Source organism: Tachypleus tridentatus, chromosome 10, assembly GCF_004210375.1.
Source record: "Tachypleus tridentatus isolate NWPU-2018 chromosome 10, ASM421037v1, whole genome shotgun sequence".
In the NCBI taxonomy this organism is placed as follows: Eukaryota; Metazoa; Arthropoda; class Merostomata; order Xiphosura; family Limulidae; genus Tachypleus; species Tachypleus tridentatus.
Window position 1 is genome coordinate 55,845,570 of NC_134834.1, and position 23,258 is coordinate 55,868,827.

Consider the following 23,258-nt stretch of genomic DNA (forward strand, 5'->3'; position numbering starts at 1 on the left):
ACTAAATAAAAGAGTATGTCCATACTTGAAAAAATATCAAAAACAAATTGGACTTATGAAGTAAATTGCTATATATTGAGACCAAGGGCTGCGTTTGTTGATATATGTATGTCACAACTTTTAAGAACAGTTCTCATATAATATAGATCGAAATACATAACCATTTCCATAAACATATATTCACATTAAAGAATTTTATGTATTTCAGTTATATTTAATTTGAATTATCAATCTAACATTTGACTTTATAGATGTATGTGTATACGTGTGTATAATTACTTCTGCGAAAAATATATTTTATTTATCTTTATTGCCATCAAACTTGCCATAAAGTCACAATGTAATATAAAGAGCTACAATGAAGGATTAAATCATTTTATTTTATTTTTCTATGTTAATAGGTAAAATGTGTTTGCAGTGTTACGTATTATAATTTATCCCAGCTGAGCCTTTAGTTTATTATATTACATATTGTGATTTCAAATCGCCTGAAGCTGAGTTAAATTTTAATTTTAATTTAGAAGTTAATTAAATATAGAGACGGATCAAATTTATGATGTTTGTCAACAACAGTGATACATGCAATATCCTTTCTTAATAAAACTATATTTAACAAAACAATATTACAGTCATAATGACGGTTATCACAAATAATGATTTATATACAAAAAGTTTTACAAACAATATTGAGTATTCTATCTAATCCGTAACTTTCTGGGCATATTATCGAGGGTTTGCGATAATTCTAAGTCGATACAGGTATAATTCACTTACTGATGAATCAACTAGCTTTTCACACGTGATTTTATCAATACTGAAGTTATACAATGTTTTCGTAGAAATACTAACGTCCGATGTTAATTGCTTAAGTTAAATGATTTGAAAAGTTCGAAATCTGTAAACATTCCTGATCACATACCTCTAGTTTCCCGATTAATAAACGTTAATCACAGTTATATCTTCCGAGGTTTATAGTATACGAACTGTAGCAAACCAACAGCATGTACTGTCTCTTGGCGCGTCAGTTTCTAAACTTTAGGCGAGGTTTTCGAAATTTCATTTGGTAATAATACTGACATTTACATATATACATTGTTGAATCTTACACTCCAGAATCTTAAATAAATTTAGTGAATTGGCAAACATTTCGCAATACACATTTAATAATATAAGTTCCATGCATTGCTAAATATGAATTTAACTTACACAAACGTCAGTATTGAAATAAATATATAATAGTAAATCCGTTACAGTATTTAAGCACAAAGCTACGGAATAGGCTACTTATGCTGTGCCTATTGCGGGTATCGAAACCTAATTTAGGCTTATCGCTGTGTTACTGGAGGGCCTGTAGAACAAAAGGCAACCACATAAAGTGGTATTTCATACAGGATAATATAACTAAATGGTAATTTACAAAAGGATATTACTATTTGGAACTTAAAGGACATTCTAGTCCTATGAAAGTCTTTAATCTCGCCTTACTGCGAGTGATTTTTCCATATTTTATTGAATAAGTATTTATTACACAATACATTAAATTCAAAGAACTGTTCACAAAGCTTTCTTCATAAATATATGGTCACCTTGTGTGGTTTGGTTTGTATGGAATTTCGCGCAAAGCCACACGAGGGCTATGTACACTAGCCGTCCATAATTTAGCAGTGTAAGGCTAGAGGGAAGGTAGCTAGTCATCGCCGCCCACCGCCAACTCTTGGGCTATTCTTTTAGCAACGAATAGTGAGATTGACTATCATATTATAACGCCCCCGGCTGAAAGGGCAAGTATATTTGATGTGATGGGGATTCGAACCCGCGACCCTCAGATTACGAGTCGAATACCTTAACCGCCTGGTATGTCAGCGATAAGTTTACGAATTCATAACGTTAAAAATACTATGGCTCAATTACCCGCGGTGACAAGAGAGTACATAACCACGTGTAGGCGATACTTTTCTACCTTGAATTTGGGGATTCCATACTAGCATTTTCAAATCCGTCACCGTACATACTCCAGATGTAATATTACATTACATCAAGGATTTAGATTAAAGAATATCTGGTCTAACAGTAAGAACTGTAACTGTCACATTGATTTTTGTAAAACAGACTATGACCGAAAGTGGTTATAAGAAGAACACTAATTCAACAAGTTGGCAAAACTAACAACATTCCACGCGCATCTGCCTTGAAACAATTACCTAAAACAAATTCCTCTATTGTTCCACTGGTTATAACCTAAAACCCAAAGTTATAAAAACTCACCTGATAATGAAAAACAACAGTTGAATTACCGCCTAAAATTAATGTTTACTTAACTTCAAAACTTTGGAACCACACTTAGTTTACGTTAAAGTTAACTTTAAGTCGTAACCCGCTGCTATAGCACCAAATATGCAAGTTCATGCAGAAAACGAACAGGTTTTCTCATAAAAACAAACAAAGACAGTTTAAAATCACTAAGCCCATAACCCGATTTACAGAAAATGCTATTAATTTAATCCAATACCGTCAAAACAGAACAACTATACGGAAACGGTTTAAAACCACAAATCTTTAATCAAAATGAACAACAAACTTTCGATTGCAAAACACTTTAACACGCCTGACTACACTCTTGAAGACACTAAACTGGCAGGTGTGAAGACAAATTTTTTACATGAAACAAAAACAAAGAAACTAAAGAAGCTTACTGGATACCACTGTTGAATACTGTAACTCCAAATGATATCAACCTCGATTCCAACATTGTTGACCTCTAAAAAATTTAAAAACCAAATTTGTAATTAAATTTACTTGTTGTTATTAGTATTATTTATATTGTTATTCATGTTTCCATATTGGTATTATTTTATATACATTGCTTTATATTAGCATTTTTCTAATTCTCATCTCCTTTTGTTTTTTTTTATTAAGACTTTTCTATACTACGAAAACGGTTTTAACATCTTTCTTACGTCTTTCGTGTAATCTACACATTTATTTCGTACAAACTATTTTTCCACGTATGATTGGCCATGTTCAGAGCCAACATATCTGGAACATCCAGCTTATGTGATGTCGACATCTGTATTTGTATATTATATTGCATTCACTAATCTCACTTTTTATTCTCCTGAAGAAGAATAGTTAACTATTGGAAAGCGATGGAGATTTGGGTCTTTTATGGAAATTCATTGCACTTGAGGACCTTAGTTTATTATGATAAATTAATATATTTTGTTTCTGTATATTATTGCAGGTTAATATTTTTCCATGTTTAGTCTTACTGGTGTAATTAATTTTAAAGTATTGTCTTTATTAATATAATACTAATATATACATATATATATATTGTATCATAGTCGCTTTTGTGCTAAAAAACGCAATAATTGGAGAAACTACCAAAAGTTTTAACACTAAAGAAAATAGTTTCTCTCTCTCTTGCCCCCTGCTAATACAGCGGTATGTCTACGAATTTACAACGCTAAAATTAGCAGTTTAATTCCCCCTCGGTGGGCTCAGCAGATAGCCCAATGTGGCCTTGCTACAAGAAAACAACCAACCAACTCTTTCTCTCTCTTTTATATATATTTTAGTTTGTTTTGAATTTCGCGTAAAGATACACGGGCCCAGCATGGTCAGGTGGTTAAGGCACTCGACTTGTAATCCGAGGGTCGCGGGTTTGAATCGTCGTTGCCCCAAACAGGCTCGCCCTTTCAACCATGGGAGCGTTATAATTTGATGATCAATCCCACTATTCGTCAGTCAAAAGAGTAGCCTAAGGGTTGGCGGAGGGTGGTGATGACTAGCTACCTTCCCTTTAGTCTTACACTGCTCAATTAGGGATGGCTAGTGCAGATAGCCTTCGTGTATTTTTTGTTTTGAATTCCGTACAAAGCTACGCGAGAGCTATCTGCGCTAGAAATTTCTAATTAAGCATTGTAAGACTAGAGGGAAAGCAGTTAGTCATCACCACCCTCCGCTAATTCTTGGGCTACTCTTTTACCAAGGAATAATGGAATTGGCCGTAACGTATTAACGCCCCCACGACTAAAAAAGCTAACATGTTTCGTGTAACGAGAATCGAACCTGTTACCCTCAGATTACGAGTCGAGTGCCTTAACCACATGGTCATGCTCTATATGTATATTGAATAAAATATATATGTATATGTATATAAAAGGAAGATAATGTTATATTTCGAACAATACTTGTTTTATTCATTCTTCTGCTCTGCGGTTGCAAATTTTTGAAATAATGGCCATTTATTACCACATTATAGTTTCTTTCTTTTTATCTGATACTTTAAACATAGAATTCACGTAACTGGGGTTTCATCAGCAGGGAAATATTTAAACGTTGGTTGTATAAAAATCATTTTCTTATCTTGCGTTATTATTAATTTATCGGAATAAGGTAGTTTAAAAGGTTAACATTTAATCTTAACATAGGCGACGCAAGACCTTTGTTATCCCATTTATTATTTTGGAAACTGGATATATTAAGGAATGTTGTCCAGATGGCTTTTTTTTTCCTTCAGGGTTTTGTCTGTGTATGATGAAAAAAAAAATATTAATCGCGAACACTTCTATAATTATTTCATGAGTCCAAGGTTTACGCAAAAGATTAAAGAACTAAACAAATCTAACGCATCCTTTGGCCACAATAGGAAGTAAAAGAAACATTTGTACATAAAAAGCAAGGAAATAAACTAAATGAGACAAGAGAATAAATTGTCACTTCTAAATTAAAACTTTTCAAGCTTATTTTGTGCAACGTTTCGAGCAGACGTCCTTCGTATGGCAGTAAGGACGTGTTAGAAATCACACAAAACTGCAAATTTAAACTTCATAAACGTTATTTTCGATTTAATAACGGGTTTTCTATAATTAAGCTACGCAAACTTCGAGATATTCTTTTCTTTTCTATCACGTAAGAATTTTTTTTTTTTTTTTTTACAAATCGGAAAGGAAAAAAAAAGCTCCTACTTTGATAAAATTTACCACAAATATAAAATGACATGTTTGGGTCATTTACACAACTACTCGTTGCCATAACAACAATTAAATAATTCTTTAAAGAAAATTAGTGTAAAACTTCACGCACAAACCAACACTATCTAGAACAATGATATGTGGCTTGTTAACTATTTATATAGTACCTGTTCTAGAATGATCAATACGGTTGTTTGTTTTTTTTAGTTTCGTGCAAAGCTACACAGAGACTGGACTGCGTTGATCGTCTGTGATTTACCAGTGAAAGAATAGAGAGAAGGCATCTGCTGCTCATCATTCGCCACCAAACTTAGGCTATTCTTTTACCAACTAATATTGCTAACATTATAACGCCCCTACGGCTGAAAGTGCAAACAAATATGGTTGGACGAAGATAAGAATCTTAGATTGTGAGTCAAGTGCCCTAACCACTTGGTCTTTCCTCTAGTCTTTCACTGATAAATTAGGGAAGGCTAGCACAGATAGCCCTCCTCTAGCTTTCATCTTCCGGTTGGTCTAGAGAATTCTATTGCCAGAGGTTGTCAACATTTTAAGCATAAAAACGTGTGGGCAAATTTCAATGAAAATGATTCAGTTACGTAAAAGTTTATATATATAGTTTAGTGAAAAACCTGTAGGTGATGAAGAGAAACGGATATTATTTTCAGATTCAGCATTCAGGAGCAAGTAAATATTTTAAGACAATAAAACCATCGCAAGCTTGTGTATTCGTTCGAAAGTAAGACGGTACAAAAGTTCTAATTAAACAATTTCATCGTGGAGCACAGCGACAAAAATACTGATAAAAACATTGTTAAACTTAATATGGAAGTTATCAGATCAACTAAACTTCAATTTAGAAATATAAATATAATAAACATAAGTTCGCAAAACGATAACCTAGTATAATAATTATTGGAAGGAATAGACTTTGCATAGTAAGACTGAAAAGGGAAATTTAATCAGGAGTAAGAAGTAAAACAAACGCGTCTAGAGAAAAATTAAGGGAATGAATTTGGAGAAATAACTGACGATGTTTTATAATCATTTGAGTGTAAATCTTTCGTCTATATCACCATGAGACTTGGTGCTGAGATGGAAGACAGGACAGTATTCAAGGTGCTCTCGTGTTAACTTGTAGTGGTGTATTTCTAATAACTAAGATTACTATATCGGAGATACCATTGTGGTTGGGAGAATTCAATCGTCTAGTAACTGGGAGGTCAATGGAACCTTCTCTAACAGATCTATGGTTTCCAAGAGAGAGAAGATCACCCAGTCTGCATTCTGTATTTCCATTATATCACTTGTCACACATACTACACTGAATGCTGTAAACGACCCATTCTGACATGCAGGTGTAATATTCTTTGACGTGGAAAGGATAATTATGACCAGTTATTGTGGTAGTGTTTGAAATGCGTGGGCAAGTGCCACACAAATTTTTCGGGTACAACGACGGATTCCAACAGCGGAACTGTCCTGTAGTTTTGAGCGCAGAAATTAGTCTTTTAAATTGGAATGACGTATATAAAAATTAAGGTAGGTGTGGTAAATATTTCGCCAGTAGTTGGGTCAAAAAATAAACTAGAAAAACTTTTCCTTCAGACGCATCAATTTGTTTTTATCAACAAATTTCTCTTCTCGCGTCTTGTGGAAAAAATATCATTAATGACACAAACTAAACCAAAGTTATGGTGGGACGGCTTCATATAAGCTGGCAAAGCATAATTATACTTGTTAAAAGACATTATTACTAGGCTTATTATATTTTTACACATTGCATTATTTATCTAGTACGAAAAAGAATTAAAAGATTTTATAATAATAGCATTTCAACCGGCCTCAAAGGCTTTGGACTTAGCAAAACACGTCGTGCGACAATGGATGTGATAAATATAGTGTGGTTGGAATACAAATATCGTATATTATTGTAATTCTTGAAAATCTCCAAGTTTTGTTGTGTTTGTTCTGAATTTCGCGCAAACCTACTCGAGGGCTACCTGCGCTACCCGCCCCTATTTTTGCAGTGTAAGACTAGATGGAAAGCAGCTAGTCATCACCACCCACCGCCAACTCTCGGGCTACTCTTTTACCAACGAATAGTGGGATTGACCGTCACATTATAACGCCCCCACGGGCGAGCATGTTTGGTGCGACCGGGATTCGAACCCGCGACCCTCGGATTACGAGTCGAACGCCTTAACACGTTTGGCCATGCCGGGCCAATCTCTAAAGTACAAGACAAAGAATGCTATGTTTAAAATGTAACAGGTTTAATACGCATGACTTACAGAGAGATAAGGAAAACTTAATCCATCTTCAGGAGGTTTTTCTTTTTAAAGAAAGGAGCAGTCAACAATGTCCGGTAAAATATTCGTATTCCATTAACTGATAAGTCTATATCAACAGTGACATTACTTCTGATTTATAGATTTTTCATTAGACGTACCATTTAAAAAATAAGGCAAATTACTGAGCAAACACAAGTAACATCCAATCAAAACTATTTTATGCGTACGTATGTTGAATGGAAAAGTGATACACTTGAGCTCAGTATGTGCGCATATACATGCAAGGAACTCTATTTGAATATAGGCCTTAAAGAGCTATTTATGAGCCTCCATATTTCAAGAATTATGACATACTAAGAATAAGGGATAATCTTCCTTATATCATCTGAATATTAATACCAACTGTTATGCCGTTACATACTTTTAATATTTCAGCAGCATAAATTATTCAGAATAAACCTTTGAAATATAGAACACTTAAAATGTATATTCAGCTATTCATATATATAAGAATATGAAAAAAAAAAACAATTTTTCACACTTGATATAAACGATATTCAGTAAACTGGGTATTTTCAAATACAAACAAATTTAATATTCATCCAACTGATGTTTAAAGTTTTTAACTATCCTGGAACTATCCCAATAATTAGCAAAACATGGAAAGGCATATGAAAAACCAAGTAGTAAACTACCGAACTTCAGAGAACAAATAAACTATACACTGTTATTGCAGTGTAAGTATAAAATAAAACTATAAATTACAATAACAGAAACAAATACTGATTCCCACAACAAATTGGCACCTCAGATACTAAATTGTCCCAGCTATCAAACAGAAGTTATTTTAGAATCTTTCTGAATTATAAAACAGTTGCATAAACTTTTTATATATTGTCATGTTTTCTTTCATTTTTTTAACCAATTAAATTTGACTTCTGTGCATAACAACTTCATAATGAATAGCCGGGTTCAAGCAAATTCAGTTTTAAATGATTTGAACAGTATATCCGATTACAAAAGGGTAACAATTAAATTACCATTGTTATCTTCAACAAATTGCACACAGATAACGTACTGATATTTAAAATTTTATTTAACATCTCTTAAGCTTGTATTCATATTATTAAAACTATTAACAAACTACAGTAGTAAAGATTTTCAAATAAAAACATTTCAAACTTAAATTAAACAACAAAATCTTGAATTTTAAGTATAAGAGAATATTCAATCTAATCCATCATCAATTATAATAAATGATTATTACCACATAATCTAATATAGAGGGCCTATTCATGTCATATTAAACATGTAAAAACTAAAGAAAAAAAGTAGGCACTGTTTTCTCTGATCATCTTTCCAATTCCATGTCTTTTCCAGGTTGGTGATTAACATTGATGTTAATAAAAATATTATTCATGTGCTGTTCATAATATTATGTTCAATATATCAGAAGAATCACACGTAATTTTGCTGAAAATCTTAATGTTTCAGTTGTTTTCCTTCAAACAAAGAGTTTAAAATGATATTTAAATTTTGTAGTTATAATTGTGATTTCCCACCTCATATTATGTTGTGTGTTCAAAGAGAAAGAGGCTTATTCCATTTCATTTAAACTTTTTTAAAATACAAGACCACATTTGTGTGAAAATGCACACATATACATAATGACAAAATATTCTTTATAAGACTATAGTTGAATAATTTTTCTATGTTGCAGAATGTAAACCACTGGCTAAATATTAACTCAGTGTTAAAAGAACATAGAAATTTTATACTCTCATATTAGGAACATTCCACAGTTTTAAGTTTTTCTGTTTTTGTCTTGTTAATTAATGTACTACTCTATACTCTATATGAAAAGTTCAAACCTTAAAAGCCATTAAACCATATTAATTCATGTAATGATTAAAAAGCAAAAGTCTTTTTACACTTTTTGCTTCCAGCTGAATAATAATAATCATGAAATTATTTGCTTCTTCAAGAACAATTCAATGAGAAAACTGGTTGATTTGACATATCAAAACAATACCCAGCAAATTTGTATATTGATATTATACACTTAGGTTTAAGTTTTCACACTTAACGTTCATTTTTTTAATTCTACATTCAAACTCTTATTACAAACTAATAAGTCTGCATTTTCCAAAAGATCATAACATTTTAAATGGAGAAGAGAAGAACCAGAAGCAATATGATTGATGTGTTTAAACTAGTTACTGGATTACATACACCACCTAGTGTAATTTTGCTTAAGTTATGAACTGACAGAACATTAAGCTTTTAAAAATATTTATATCCCAATAAAACCATTATTCTGTAATTCTTAAAGTTTCATATTTACTGCTGACAATCTTAATTCCTTAAACATTTTATTCACAGACATGAACAAGAATTTAATATCTGTAAAAAGAATGAGATCGAAAATCTGAGTTTGAGGAGTGGCACAGACTATTTTTTTCTTACAAGTTTCATTCTCACTTCTGACATAATTACATGGCATTATAGCTCTATACTTGTTCAAATTCCTACAATACAAAGTTTTGGAAATCAGCTTTATAATTAATCACACATGCCTCTTAGAATTTAAAAGTTTGATCTCTCCTACTTTGAACTAAGCTATAAATAACTCTGATTATATAACAACTTCACTTGACACTGCTCTTACTATAATACAATTAAATCTAAGTAATACTATATTTGATTCTACATGATTGAAATGAAAATACTAATAGCACTACTAACATGTCAAATAACCATAGCTTTTGGATACCATGTAAATACATTATTAAATTACTCAAGAGTTAATGTGATAAATGGTGATTACAATAAAACTAGGTTTAAACTATGTGTCAGGTTTTTTAATTCATATACAAATATTTAAAATATGGAAAAACTTGACATCATTAAATTCTGGAGACCAAATTTTACATAGTTGTTTCTTTGTGGAAAATATTTTAAATTACTTTCTAAACAACAGTGTTATTAATGGTGACTTGAATGTCAAAGGTATTAAATATTTCAGAAGCTACATTGTTTTACACATACTCGTTTTTCTTTTAGAAAAAAGAGATTTATGACGTTCTGGGATTCATTGATAAATTCTTGATTTAAAGTGCAAATGATCTTGTCAAATATATATTTTGTTTTGATAAGATCTCATTTAAGATATTATACAATTCTTGGTTAAATATTGCAGAACATACACTGGTTTCTGGGAAAAGTGAAAAGTTAGTTACTAAAATTTTAATTATGGAAACAAGCCTAAACATTTGGACATATTAGGCTTAGTCTTTGTTTGACCAATGAGTGAAACTTTTGTGCAAGATAAATTTTGAAATGATAGACCATGCAGGGAGCAGTTAGTCCACAACACCCATCATCAAGTTTTTCTGATCAAACAGTGGAATATGACCATTATTCTTATACCACATTAATGACCTAAAGTGTGGAACATGAAACATAAATCCTTAAATCCACAGTCCTGTCATGATAATTACCAGACCATGTTCAGCCTGGTGCCAAAAAGAATCGAGTCAATTCAGACATTTAATATGTTAATGGGCTAACAGGTTGCCATGAATAGTTTGTTGAGTGTAGAATAAATAATATTAGGAATGTCAATATTAAATTTAAGATTAACAATCCTATAACTAGATTTGTTCTTTGGAATACTCACCTCTCTGTTAAGTTATAAATTTGAAGTATTTGTTGCTTGGTGGTGTTATATATTGTTGCTTGAATTGTGTTTAAATTTTGGTTGACTGTAAATAAAGGTATGAATGGCTATCTTTAGCTTGGGATAGTTTCTATATTCTTGGTAGTTTAGGCGGGTGACTATGCCAAACTTTATGATCTTCTGTTTCATTGTGCATTGAATTTTGTTGGATGCAGAAGTGGCTGTGATGGACTATATGGCCTTCTGTCACATAATCAATGTTCTTATATTTTAGTGGGTGAAAAGTAACCTTGATGCCACAAGTAAGACACTCTTACCTTACTTCTTTTAATAGAAATATCAAGAGTCAAGAAATGTTAAAGAGAGTATTTACAGTACTCTAGAATTGTTACATATTGTAATTATTTCTGCTATAGGATTAATAAACCTGATGAAGAATAAAATTCTTTGTATGAATTCTAACAAATTTTCAGTTTACAAAACAAATCCATAACCTGTGGTTAAATAATTTATTCTGCTATGAAGTTTATACTTTCATTAAAAATTATTTGACAAAAACCCAATAAAAGAGCTCAGTTGATAAGACAAGCAATGTTTTCCATGGACATTCATAATTCAACACAACTTACTATTATTTTAATAAATTCAGTTATTGTGGCTATTGTCTCAATGGAAACAAAGATAAACAACAATACAAAAACACATCAACATACAAACAAAAACTTTCTCAAAGTTTAGTGAAGTAATACTCTCCATATGTATTCCACCAAAATTCATGAGAATTCTAAGGAGGCAAGAATGAAAGCAAAGGAAAAAGATTTACAATATGTCAACCACACAATCTGTTTACATCTAGTGCTGAATAATTAAGGCAACAGACCATACATACAGCATACCCAGCCATGTATGATACAGTAATTTGGATTTGACCTAAAGGTTTCTTTCTTCTGGAAGTTCATTCAAAGCTACATGAACTCTGATGCTAAAGCATTTTAAAGTTAAATAACTTGAGTGGTTGATAAAGATAAGAGTATACAACCGATATTACTCAGTAAATTGAAAATAGAATAACAGCTAATTTTGTAATAAAAGTCATTCATGACCTCTTAATAAATAAATATACATTATCACTGGAGAGTTTTGAGTTTTTATTAATCCATATAATCAACTTTAAGCAGCAAATGCTCTTTTTAATAACTTTTACATTTGTTTACAATATAAAATTCTTATATCAACACATTTAGTTATAAAGCATCAAATTAATCAAACTAGCAGTTCAAATTATTTTTTAAACTTAACATAAAAAATCTGTGAGAATTACATTTGGGTAAGAAAACTCTTCTCGGAATTTTTAATAACAGCAATTTCTCTACCAATTTTCTTAAACTCTGATACCACCTCCTTAACTTTGTGTGGATGGCAACAAATAGCCAGTCGAGACTCATGGGGTGCAAACAATGGAATCAAATATTTTTTTCCAACTCTTTCCATCTCACTGAATGAAACTTGTGACACCAACTCCATTAACTTTCTGTTGTACATCATGTCCACTCCACGAAAGTATGAAAGCATTGACTGGTATGAAACACTGTCAACAGTTTTTTCTTTTTCAATGAATTCAAACATTAGACTATTTTTACTAGAATTCAAAAGCAAAGGATCCCAATTCAAGGAACCAGAGAAGTATCCATTAACAACAGCTTTTGCAGCTTGATAGGCCTTAACAATATCTGTGGATTCTTGAAAAATCAGATACAATAAACCATCAGCTGGTTGAAGGTCTATGCTGTAATGATAAGCAAGACCTTGTCCACGAATCTGCTGCCAAAATGGACCTTCAGACTGTGTCATATACTGAATTAACAGCAGTAGAGCTGGAATATCTGGGTCAGAATATGAACTAATGCTAGAAACTGCTAGGATTAAATATGATGATTCTACTGCACCTACACCTATTATAGCACCTAATGGCAAATCTGATGACAATGGGTTTAATGTTTGATGGCAATGTAGGATTTCTAACTCATTGTGGCATAGTTTTCTGGAGCTTTCAGGAAGAAAAATATGTTCCCAAGGCACTTTTGAATCATTTTTTTCACATAATTTCTTCACACTGGTTGTCATATGAACTGTTATGTTTTCAGGATTAGTCAGTTGATGCCTCAGTTTATTCAATGAATCAACAACTTGTTGTGGATTGGAAATCATCTGACCAAGAATTTTCTTCAAAAATGTATACTGTCTGTACATGCTATCTGCCCAGTGGTTGCTCTTAGAAGAAAAACACATGTTGTTTATGAGAGCTGCAACAACTTCTGAACCATCTCGTTTAAGATCTACAATACTATTGATCATTTTTTTTGCTATGACTGCAATCCTCTCTGGCATAAATGAAGTCTGATATACAAGCTTTTGTACCCAAGCTACACCTTGAATATACTTGTTTATTTCAACTACCAAATTCAAATATGCAACCTGAGTGTAACAGCCACTGAAAAAGTTAGCCTCTCCACCAAGACCTGAACAAGAAGACCATCCAACAGTGTCAGCCTCAAGCTCTTTCATAACTTTATCCCAAGTAATCAGTTCTTGGTTCTGTAGAACTGGGGATTCTACCAGCAGTTCCATCAAAATGGGAAGGAAAAGTCGCAGCTCTGATGACACAGAACGGGTATTCATGAGTACAAGAATCTGAACAAAGTCTGTTTTGACATCATCCAACTGAAATCTGCATGGCAAGGTATCAACAATAAACTCTTTAATTTTTATGGCATTATCAGCACTGTAGTTATTGCTGCATGTTATTGAATGGAACTGGATATTAGCTAAAGAAGGAACTGGTAGTTTTGAGAGTGCATCATCTGGCAACTTTATTTCATTATTTTTTATTGCTTCCTTTAAAATTTTATCTTTTTCTTGCAGTCCTTTCTTGCCTAATGATTTCTTTTGGTTCAGAACACGAACCTTTTCTTCATCTGCCATTTGTTTCATTAAATGTGGATCTGGCTTTCCAATAACTACTACTGTTGGAGGTTTTATGAAATAATCTTTAATCAATTGAATCCAAAAATCACTTTTTGCAGTAAGTAAACAGTTTAACAAAGGAATCCCACAAAGTCTTTGCTGCAGATCTCTCAAGGATGTTCCATATAAAAAGTCTGTTATAAGATTTTCTGCAATCATGTCATGAGGATCATTTTCAACTTGTCGTAAAAGATGTTGATGTTTTTTGTGAATCACAGATTTCATTCTTTCTAGATCTATAATTTCAGTTCCATCATCAAATTTCTTAAGGATTCCTAAAATCTTGTCTCTGATACAGTTCAATTTACTGTTTGGTACATTTTCAAAAGTCAAATATATGCATGTCTCAAAGTTCTCAATAATGCTGTAATTGACTGAACTGCAGAATGGATCTGAAACTTCTACAAATTCTCTCTCTAATATTGCTATAGAGGTTTCTGTAAGGTAGTCTAATAAAACATTGATAGCACTCAGTTGCTCAAACTGGTTAACGTGGGGTCCTCTCCACCCTACCATTACAATGCCTGAATCTTCATCATCATCTGGGAAAGGTACTATAACGTCTGAGCTCTTAGTTAAGGAAGGAATAGTTTTTTTCCAAGGATGCTCACCTTCTTCATCATAAACCTTTGATAAAATCTTCTTCTCTATTATTAGAATAGCTTTAAATAGATCAGCAGGTTTAACTTTTCCTGTTACAATGATGCACAAATTATCAGGACGATAATATTTGTCATGATAATCTTTCACACGATCATGAGTTGTTTTTTCCCGTATATTCTTCATAAGTCCCCCAGTCTCATACCCATATCCACAATCTCCAGGATACATAGCTCGTAATAAATTCAGTTTACAAAGGCTTTCAGCAGTGTTTTCTGTTCCTTGAGTTTCACAGTACACAACCCCTGCATCTTCCCCTTCACCAGTGACATGGTGAACTTCAGTAATATAAGCAGATTCCAGCAAGGTAGGATAAAGAATATGATCTAAATACACTGGTAGCAGTGTTAGAAAACCTTCAGCTCCTGCAGTTGTTAAAGTATAACATGTGTGGTCAGTGTCAGTCCATGCATTTGTTCCAGATGACAAGCAATAGTTTGCCATCAAATCTAATGTCCCCTTATAAGGAAAATCTTCACTTCCCATAAATATCAAGTGTTCTAAAGTATGTGGCAAACCATCATCATCATGAGCTTCTGTTCCTAAACAAAAATAACCATTCACTACAGGACCTTCAACATCAGCAATGTACACTAAAATATTTGTTCTTTTTGACTTATATTTTCTTATTTCTATTTCCCCATCTGCTGTTACAACAGCTATGGGTTCAAAACCAAAATATGGTTCTTGTTCATCAGTTTTAGAATCTTTATCACATCCAGATCCTAAAGTGGAGAGATTGCCTGAAAGTGAAACAATGTAGTTTGTAATTGTATTAGTTTCTGCCATATTGTTCGATGGTAAAATTATAATACATTTGTCAAGCCATATATCACATATTTTGTTAAAAGTAGTTGACAACCACTGTAACTTGACTTCGAACCTTTTCGATCTTAAAATTGGGCCAATGAAAAACCTACAGAGATCCTGATGCCGGAAAATTACATGTCGTATTATCTTTATCATTCACTTTTACATAATCCAGTTATGTAAGTCGTCTGACTCTGTTCACAAAATTTTTTGCCCACAGTTGCACAATAAAACTTCTCAAACAAAATCCGGCTACCTTTTAAGACTGGTTACCGATTTAACCATAAATTAAAAACTACTTTAGCCATACTGTATTAATAAATAATTATGCATGAACTCTGTACAAAGAAATAGCTCAGTTTGTTACTAGCTATTTCAAACGTTATAATATACAAATATATGTATATATAATGGAATTTCGCAGAAATATCAGTGATTAAGAAAGTATAAATTGGATAGTCGTTAATATGTCATAATATACACAAATAAATTACATCCAAGACCGTAACCTACCAATGCGGTAACTATCTCCATATTTCTTAGTACACAACTACATAAACGTGTAAGGCGCTAGCATACACAGTTTACTCTAGTGGTTGAAATTCGAACAAGTTAAAATTAGTAATTTTTATACTGTTTTCATACGCTAATAAACAGAAGAACATTGTCATAATATTGTTCTCTAGTTATGCGGGTTCTTTTAACGAAATTTAAGCAATATTCCACATCTGTAAAAAATGATAGATGTAAATAAGATCAAATTAAGTGACTATTAATTCTGAGCTGGTTAAGAACAATTTGGTAAGGCTCCTGGGTCAGATAATATTTCCCCATATGTTTTCAAGGATGTTAAAGATTGAATATATGGCCTCTTGCTACTTTTTTTTTTTTTTTGGCAAATCCTTGATTATTTGGCAGGTACCAGATGATTGTAAATTAGTTAATGTAACTTGTCTTTACAAGGGAGGTGATAAAAATTATTTCAATAATTATAAACTCTTTAGTCTTACATAAGTTTGGGAAAAGTTTGGGGTGTGTGTGTTTTCTTATAGCAAAATCAAATTGGACTATCTGCTGAATCCACCGAGGGAAATCGAACCCCTAATTATAGCGTTGTAAATTTGAAAACTTACCGCTGTACCAGCGGGGTACGAAACATTTTGAAAGTCTGATAAAAGATGCTTTGCAAACATATTTAACAAAGTTTAGAGTTTTATTGAATAATTGACATGGGTTCACTAAGGAAAAATCTTGCTTATACATCTTTTGACATTCTTTGAAAAGGCTGCTGCTTATGTAGATGAATTGGTGTATCTGGATTTTCAGAAAGCATTGACAAAATACCACATAAAAGGTTTGTAAACAAGTCATCACTCTTGGTCTGGGGGATATTAGTTGGCAAATATGATAGAAGAGTGGCTGGATGAGAGAAAGTAAACGGTTATTACAACTGGAGTTCAGTCAAACTGGGTTAATGTTGCAAGTGGAGTATTTCTGGGCTACGTTTTAGGACCTGTGCTCTTTTTGGTTTACATCAATGACACAGGTGAAGGAATAGTCAATAAATTACTGTAACTTATAGATTATATTAAGTTATCGGGTGGTACTAGCTCTGAAGAGGGTGCTGCTGATTTACAAAAGGATTTAGATCATTTAATGAATTGACAGATGTGTTTTATTATAATAAATGCCAGATAATGCATCTGAGCTATGATAATTTGATTTATTAGTATAATTTGGATGGAAATACTCTTAATAGTGTCATGCACAAAGGAATCTTGATGTAGTAGTTGATCAGTTTCTAAAGCCATCCAAAACGTGTGCTGTTGCTTATGGTATAGTAAATAGAATTTTAGGTTTTATCTACAGAAATATTCAGTACAAATCTAAAGAAGTTATAATTTTATTACACAAGGTCACTGGTTAAGCCAAATTTAATATTTTATGTTCAGTCTTGGGATCTTTATCTCAGGAAATACATTGAATTGTTGGGAAAGGTTACTAAAATGGTGTCTTGAGTTGTCATTCGAGAAATTGTTGAAATATCTCAAATTATTTTCTCTTGGAAAAAGAAGAATAAAAGATGATATGATTGTATGTGTTTTCTCATAGCAAAGCCAACGAACTCCTGATTTTTGCTTTAAAAATCCTTAGACTTACCGCAGTACTAGTGAGGGACGGATATGATTGAGGTGTTTAAGATTGTAATGTGAATTTATAGTGTTGATGTATTATCTTTTCCATATTTAACAGTGAGAATACTAAGACCAGGGTAGGAGTCATCTTCAGCTAAGTTAATTTTCTAACAGGGTGGTGGGTCTTTGGAAGGTGTTGTCTTATGATGTCGCAGAGGCAGTTAATGTAATTGAGTTTAGGAGAAAACTTGAAAATTATATGAATGATACGGACTGATTTTAAAATTTTAAAATTGTATGTATTAAAAGTTTTAGTTTAGAGGATGAAACAGCCGAACTGAACCAATAGGTCCCATATCATCTCAACACGTTGTGATATGTTAATTGGTGAAAATACTTCCAAAATCAGCTACATAATAGTAATGAATTAATTTCTTCTTTTTTTAGTACGAGGTCTGTTCAAAAAATACGCGGACTGTTTGAATTGCGCGGCTCCAGCTGGTTCCAGGGGAATCCGCTTGGTGTCGCTAGGTTTGCACAGATCAGCTGATTACGACGCCATTTCCCGATTGCAGATATCTTCATTTGTGTATTAGCTCCTTCAGGTCATTCATTCTGAAATCCGCCAAACGACTTGCTGTGAAATTTTGTGTTAAACTTGGAAAATCTGCGACTGAAACTTTTGCTATGCTTAACACGGCTTACGGTGATGTTGCTATGAACGTACGGCATGTTTCAAGTGGCATGAACGTTTTAAGGATGGTCGACAGTCCATTGAAGATGATGAGCGTCCTGGACGTCCTTCCACGTCAACTGACGACCCACACGTCGACAAACTCAACACCTTAGTGCGGGCAAATCGACGTCTGATTGTCAAGGGGCTTGCTGAAGAGTGTGGGATATCAGTTGGAAAGTCTTGTTACGAGATTTTGACCGAAAAATTGAAGATGCACCGCGTTGCTGCGAAAGTTGTGCCTCAGAACTCGTGAGTTTTTGGCCAAACACTCGATCACTGTTCTCCTCCCCCCCCTACTCACCTAATCTTGCTCCTTGCAATTTGTTTTTGTTCCCCAAACTCAAAAGACCCTTGAAAGGAAGAAGATTTGAGACGATTCCCGAGATTAAGGCAAATGCGACGAAGGAGCTGGAGGACATTAAAAAAGAAGGGTACCAGGACTGTTTCAACAAGTGGAAACACCGTTGGGATAAGTGTGTGCGTTGGGGAGGAGAGTACTTTGAAGGGGTCCCAGACCTGTAACTTCTAAATAAAGTACATTTTGTTTTATGACGTCAGTCCGCGTATTTTTTGAACAGCTCTCTCGTATTTGTACAAGCTTCCTTCACTTGTGCGTTGTTCTAATTTGTATCATTTGTTGTTTATTTCCTTCATTCTGTGTAACTCGCTATGTAATTAATTTACTTAGTTCTTCAGACTATTACAAGCTGAAATCTATGTTTAAATAGTACTAGATCTGATTATTACGTCTTTGTTGTTTAACTATGACTTTATTGGACTGTGTTTGCTTCGCTAACTGAAAAGTTTCCTTTAAATAATATACAGCTACTATGTTTCAGTGTAATTCCTATATCTTTGTCTGTTATGGCGTCATCTACAAACAATCTCATCATTTGAAGAACAACGTTCCGGTAAGATAATTAGGCAAGCTTTTACAAATCTTCTGCCAAGTTCTACTGGTGTCTCTTCTCTCCTCTGTAGCCTGTTCCAAAATTTTGCTCTGATTTGTTTTGCTTGTTTGTTTTTAGAATTTCGCTCAAAGCTACTCGAGGGCTATCTGCGCTAGCCGTCCCTAATTTAGCAGTGTAAGACTAGAGGGAAGGCGCTAGTTATCACCACCCACCGCCAACTCTTGGGCTACTCTTTTACTAACGAATAGTGGGATTGGTCATAATATTATAACGCCCCCACGGCTGAAATGGCGAGCATGTTTCGTGCGACGGGGATTCAAGCCCGCGACCCTCATATTACGAGTCGAGCTCCTTAACCACCTGGCCATGCCGGGCCACTTTGTTTTGAATATTTCCTTCTGGTGTTTCACGCCAAACCTGTTGGACAAGGTAGCTAATTCCTAATGCTTGATTGTTTGCATGGTTCTCAAGTAGTATGTTATTTAACTTGTCAAATCTAGTCCTTTTAGATGGGTAGCAAAATGAATTACTTGTTTGCTATTCCATCCATTCACTTCCATGTTACCTTCCCATCATAATCTATTGTCTTCTCGGTATGTCAATCTTGAACTTGCCAACTAAATTCTGGAATTTGATTTGATAATATAATGACTGTAGTAGTTCAGAGAGGTCTCTTCAGCAATAATGTATTATATATATCCAATATATTGCTGTAAATGGCACTTCAGAGCTGATGGAGAAGAAAAGTGTGGCTGATTTAATCATTCACTAATACCAATCCTTTCTTACGCTTTCACTTATGTTCTTTTCTACCTTGTTAGGCCTGGCATGTCCTAGGGCGTTAAAGCGTGCGCTTCGTAATCTGAGGGTCGCGGGTTCGCGCCCGAGTCGCGCCAAACATGCTCGCCCTCCCAGCCGTGGGGGCGTTATAATGTGACGGTCAATCCCACTTTTCGTTGGTAAAGAGTAGCCCAAGAGTTGGCGGTGGGTGGTGATGACTAGCTGCCTTCCCTCTAGTCTTACACTGCTAAATCAGGGACGGCTAGCACAGATAGCCCTCGAGTAGCTTTGTGCGAAATTCCAAAACAAAACAAATTCTACCTTGTTGATTTTTCTCTTTAATTCATCAGTTTTGTCATTACAACTTTTCTGTACTTCTTCACTTATGATCTTTCGGTACATCTGTAGCAGTTTCTTCTGTTCAACTAGATTAATTTTTGAGCTAAACTATTTTTTATGTATTACATCTCTTTCGTCTAATCGTTCTCTCAAATTCCCGTCTCTTACGTTTTGATCATCTTTCAATTTTCTGTAAATGTTTTCTTGATATTATTTTATTTTTGTGTCTCGTTCTTCTTGATTTTTCAATTTTCTGTTTCGTAGTATTTGATATTCTTTTTTTTTATCCACATTTCTTCCCGATCTTGTTTTAAGTGTGTTTTGTGTGCGCGTTTTTCTTATAGGAAAGCCACATCGAGCTATATGCTGAGTACATCGAAGGAAATTGAAATCTTGTTTTAATAATTTCAATTTTAATAATTAAAATTTTTTGCCCTTGTGGTCATCATCTTCAACAGTTCAAGTATATTTAAAGTTCTATTTTATTTTTGACAAAAATAACCTCACTTTTAATGCTAGTTACTGAAAAGTTGTTGTTTATTCCGTTCGGTATTTTTTTTTATAAATTATGTGATGTAAATAATTCGAGGTCCAATCGGTCCATATCATGATAACAAATTAGATTGTTTATTTCTTAATGCTTCTGTAAGCTGCCTTCACTTGTATACTATCGTAACTTTTGGGGGTAGTAAAATCAGAGTATTTGGGTTCATGAGTGCTGTAGCACTCTCACTGTTCCAGACATAACTTATATACCAACTGTAAATTAGTTTATTATTAACGTTACTAGATTGAACTGTTTTAAGCAACTCTTTATACATTCGATCACTTGTTGTAAAAGCTACATGTGCAGTCAAGTACCTCAACTTTGCAACTACTTCCTATATTGCTGGAAATACTACACTAATTTTACTAACTAACGTAAAAATAAATTTGTGCAATTTCACGGATGAACAATAAAGTAGCTGAATACACATGTTAGGTAACACGGATCCAAATACTTCATCTACAACTAAATTAGTTTAAAACTCATTTACAGTTCACCACTATCTCCTTCAGTAATTGACTGGTTCACTTATATTTACATCAAATATATTTTTTATAGACATTTCCATCACTATATTCCCAAACTTAAAGCTTTCCAGGTATTCTGGGACTAACTTATCGTGATGTGTCTTCCATCTAATGAATAAATTACAACATTGAAATATAGTTTATAACAATATGCTGCCATGTTATAAAAGTATATTTACACTACCATATTTTGAAAACTGCTGGCAAAAAACGAAATTTAATTTAACTTAAAATGCTGAGAAAATAAAATAATCGTCCTTATGTTGTGACTAATGATTTGGAAAAATACTTGTTGCAATAATATAAGAACATCAGCGACTTAGTTAGTCAGTAAATTAGACTTTGCGAGCCAGTTTTGATTTTTTGTCGTATTTATGAAAAGAAATTTAACAAGTAAGTAACCATTCATTTCATTTGTGAATTATGGTTTCTGATATAAAAATAAATAAATAAATCAAGAGATTCTTAATTTTTAAAGTATTCTTAGCATTTTATAACTTTAGTAAAATATTTTGTTTTAAAGCTAAGTTATGCCGTCTAAACACTGTTACCTATAAGTGTCAAATAAATGAGATGAAATGATTTACAATACTTGATTATGATTAAGTTTAATGTGATTTGTCATTTTATAAACTCATGATGATTTAACGAACAGAACACATTGTGTAGCTTTGTTTTTAACAATAGACAAACAAATAATTTTTATAATGTTTTTACAAGTTTAAAAGTTGCAGTATTATATCCACACACTCTTCCCACCCTGAAACTCACTACTTTTATCTGACCAAGTACAGCTCATTAGTTAGCGTGCAGGATTCGAGGTTCTGTGGTTTGCACCCAGTAACTGCTGAAAACATCGTATTCTGCAAATTAGTACCATGGTTGGTTAACAATTAGGTTCGCACTCTGGGCGAACCTGATAATTGTCTACCTCTGGGGAGGAAAGGATAGGTATTGTCATAATTCTAAAAGTTGATACGAGAGGGAGCGTCGTTAGGGACGCGTTGCTAGAGCGCTATGATAGTCAAAGTACCAAATTTTATAAGGCCACCATGACAAGCAAGTCAATCCGCTAAGAATAAAATAAAAGTTTTATTTTGCTTAAATGTATGACACTATTATAGTAAATGTAATAGAACGTGTATAAAAATGTTCAGACAAATAAAATAAACTAACCCAACTCCACTTTCTCAGATCATTAATCAAATAAACCTTTATGAAGATGATGTGTCTGAAGAGCACATTAGACATATAATGCTTTATGAGTTTAAGAAAGGCAATGGTACAGACGAAACTATACGAAACATTCAAGGTGTTTATGGTGTGAAATCTCTCAATGAAAGAAAATGTCGAAGGTGGTTTCAGAAGTTCAGATCAGATGACTACAGCTTAAGTGATGCACCACGTTCAGGTCATTCTGTTGAGTTTAATGGTGACTTATTGCTGGGTGCACATAATGAAGATTGTACCGTAACAGTTAAAAAACTAGCACACAAGCTTAATTCAACCCATTCAATAATTCACCGTCATCTGCAACAACTTGGAAAGGTGTCAACACTTGGAAAATGGGTCCCCCATGAGTTGACAGAAGCCAACCTTAGGGCAAGAGTGGACATTTGCCCTTCTCTGAACTCTCGTGAACGTAGCTCATCTTTTTTGGACAGGTTAGTGACTGGAAATGAAAAATTGATATAATATAAATATGTTAAGCAACGCAGACAATGGCTCAGTGCAGGTAAACTGGATAAAGCACAGCCCAAAATGGACCTCCATCATAGGAATGTCTTGCTAAGCATTTGGTGGGGTATTATTGGTGTGATCCACTTAGAGTTGTTGCCGC

At 33.4% G+C, this 23,258-nt stretch overlaps 1 protein-coding gene across 1 annotated transcript; it reads right to left on the bottom strand.

Moving 5' to 3' along the window:
• Nucleotides 1–11,563: 11,563 nt before the first annotated feature.
• LOC143229335 (uncharacterized protein C05D11.1-like) lies at nucleotides 11,564–16,005 on the bottom strand. The gene is made up of 2 exons (XM_076461523.1): nucleotides 15,957–16,005; nucleotides 11,564–15,376 (listed from the first exon to the last, which is right to left on the bottom strand). Exon 2 carries the CDS (start codon nucleotides 15,117–15,119, stop codon nucleotides 12,267–12,269), a length of 2,853 nt encoding a protein of 950 aa, XP_076317638.1. The 5' UTR covers nucleotides 15,120–15,376; nucleotides 15,957–16,005; the 3' UTR covers nucleotides 11,564–12,266.
• Between the last annotated feature and the right edge of the window lie 7,253 nt (nucleotides 16,006–23,258).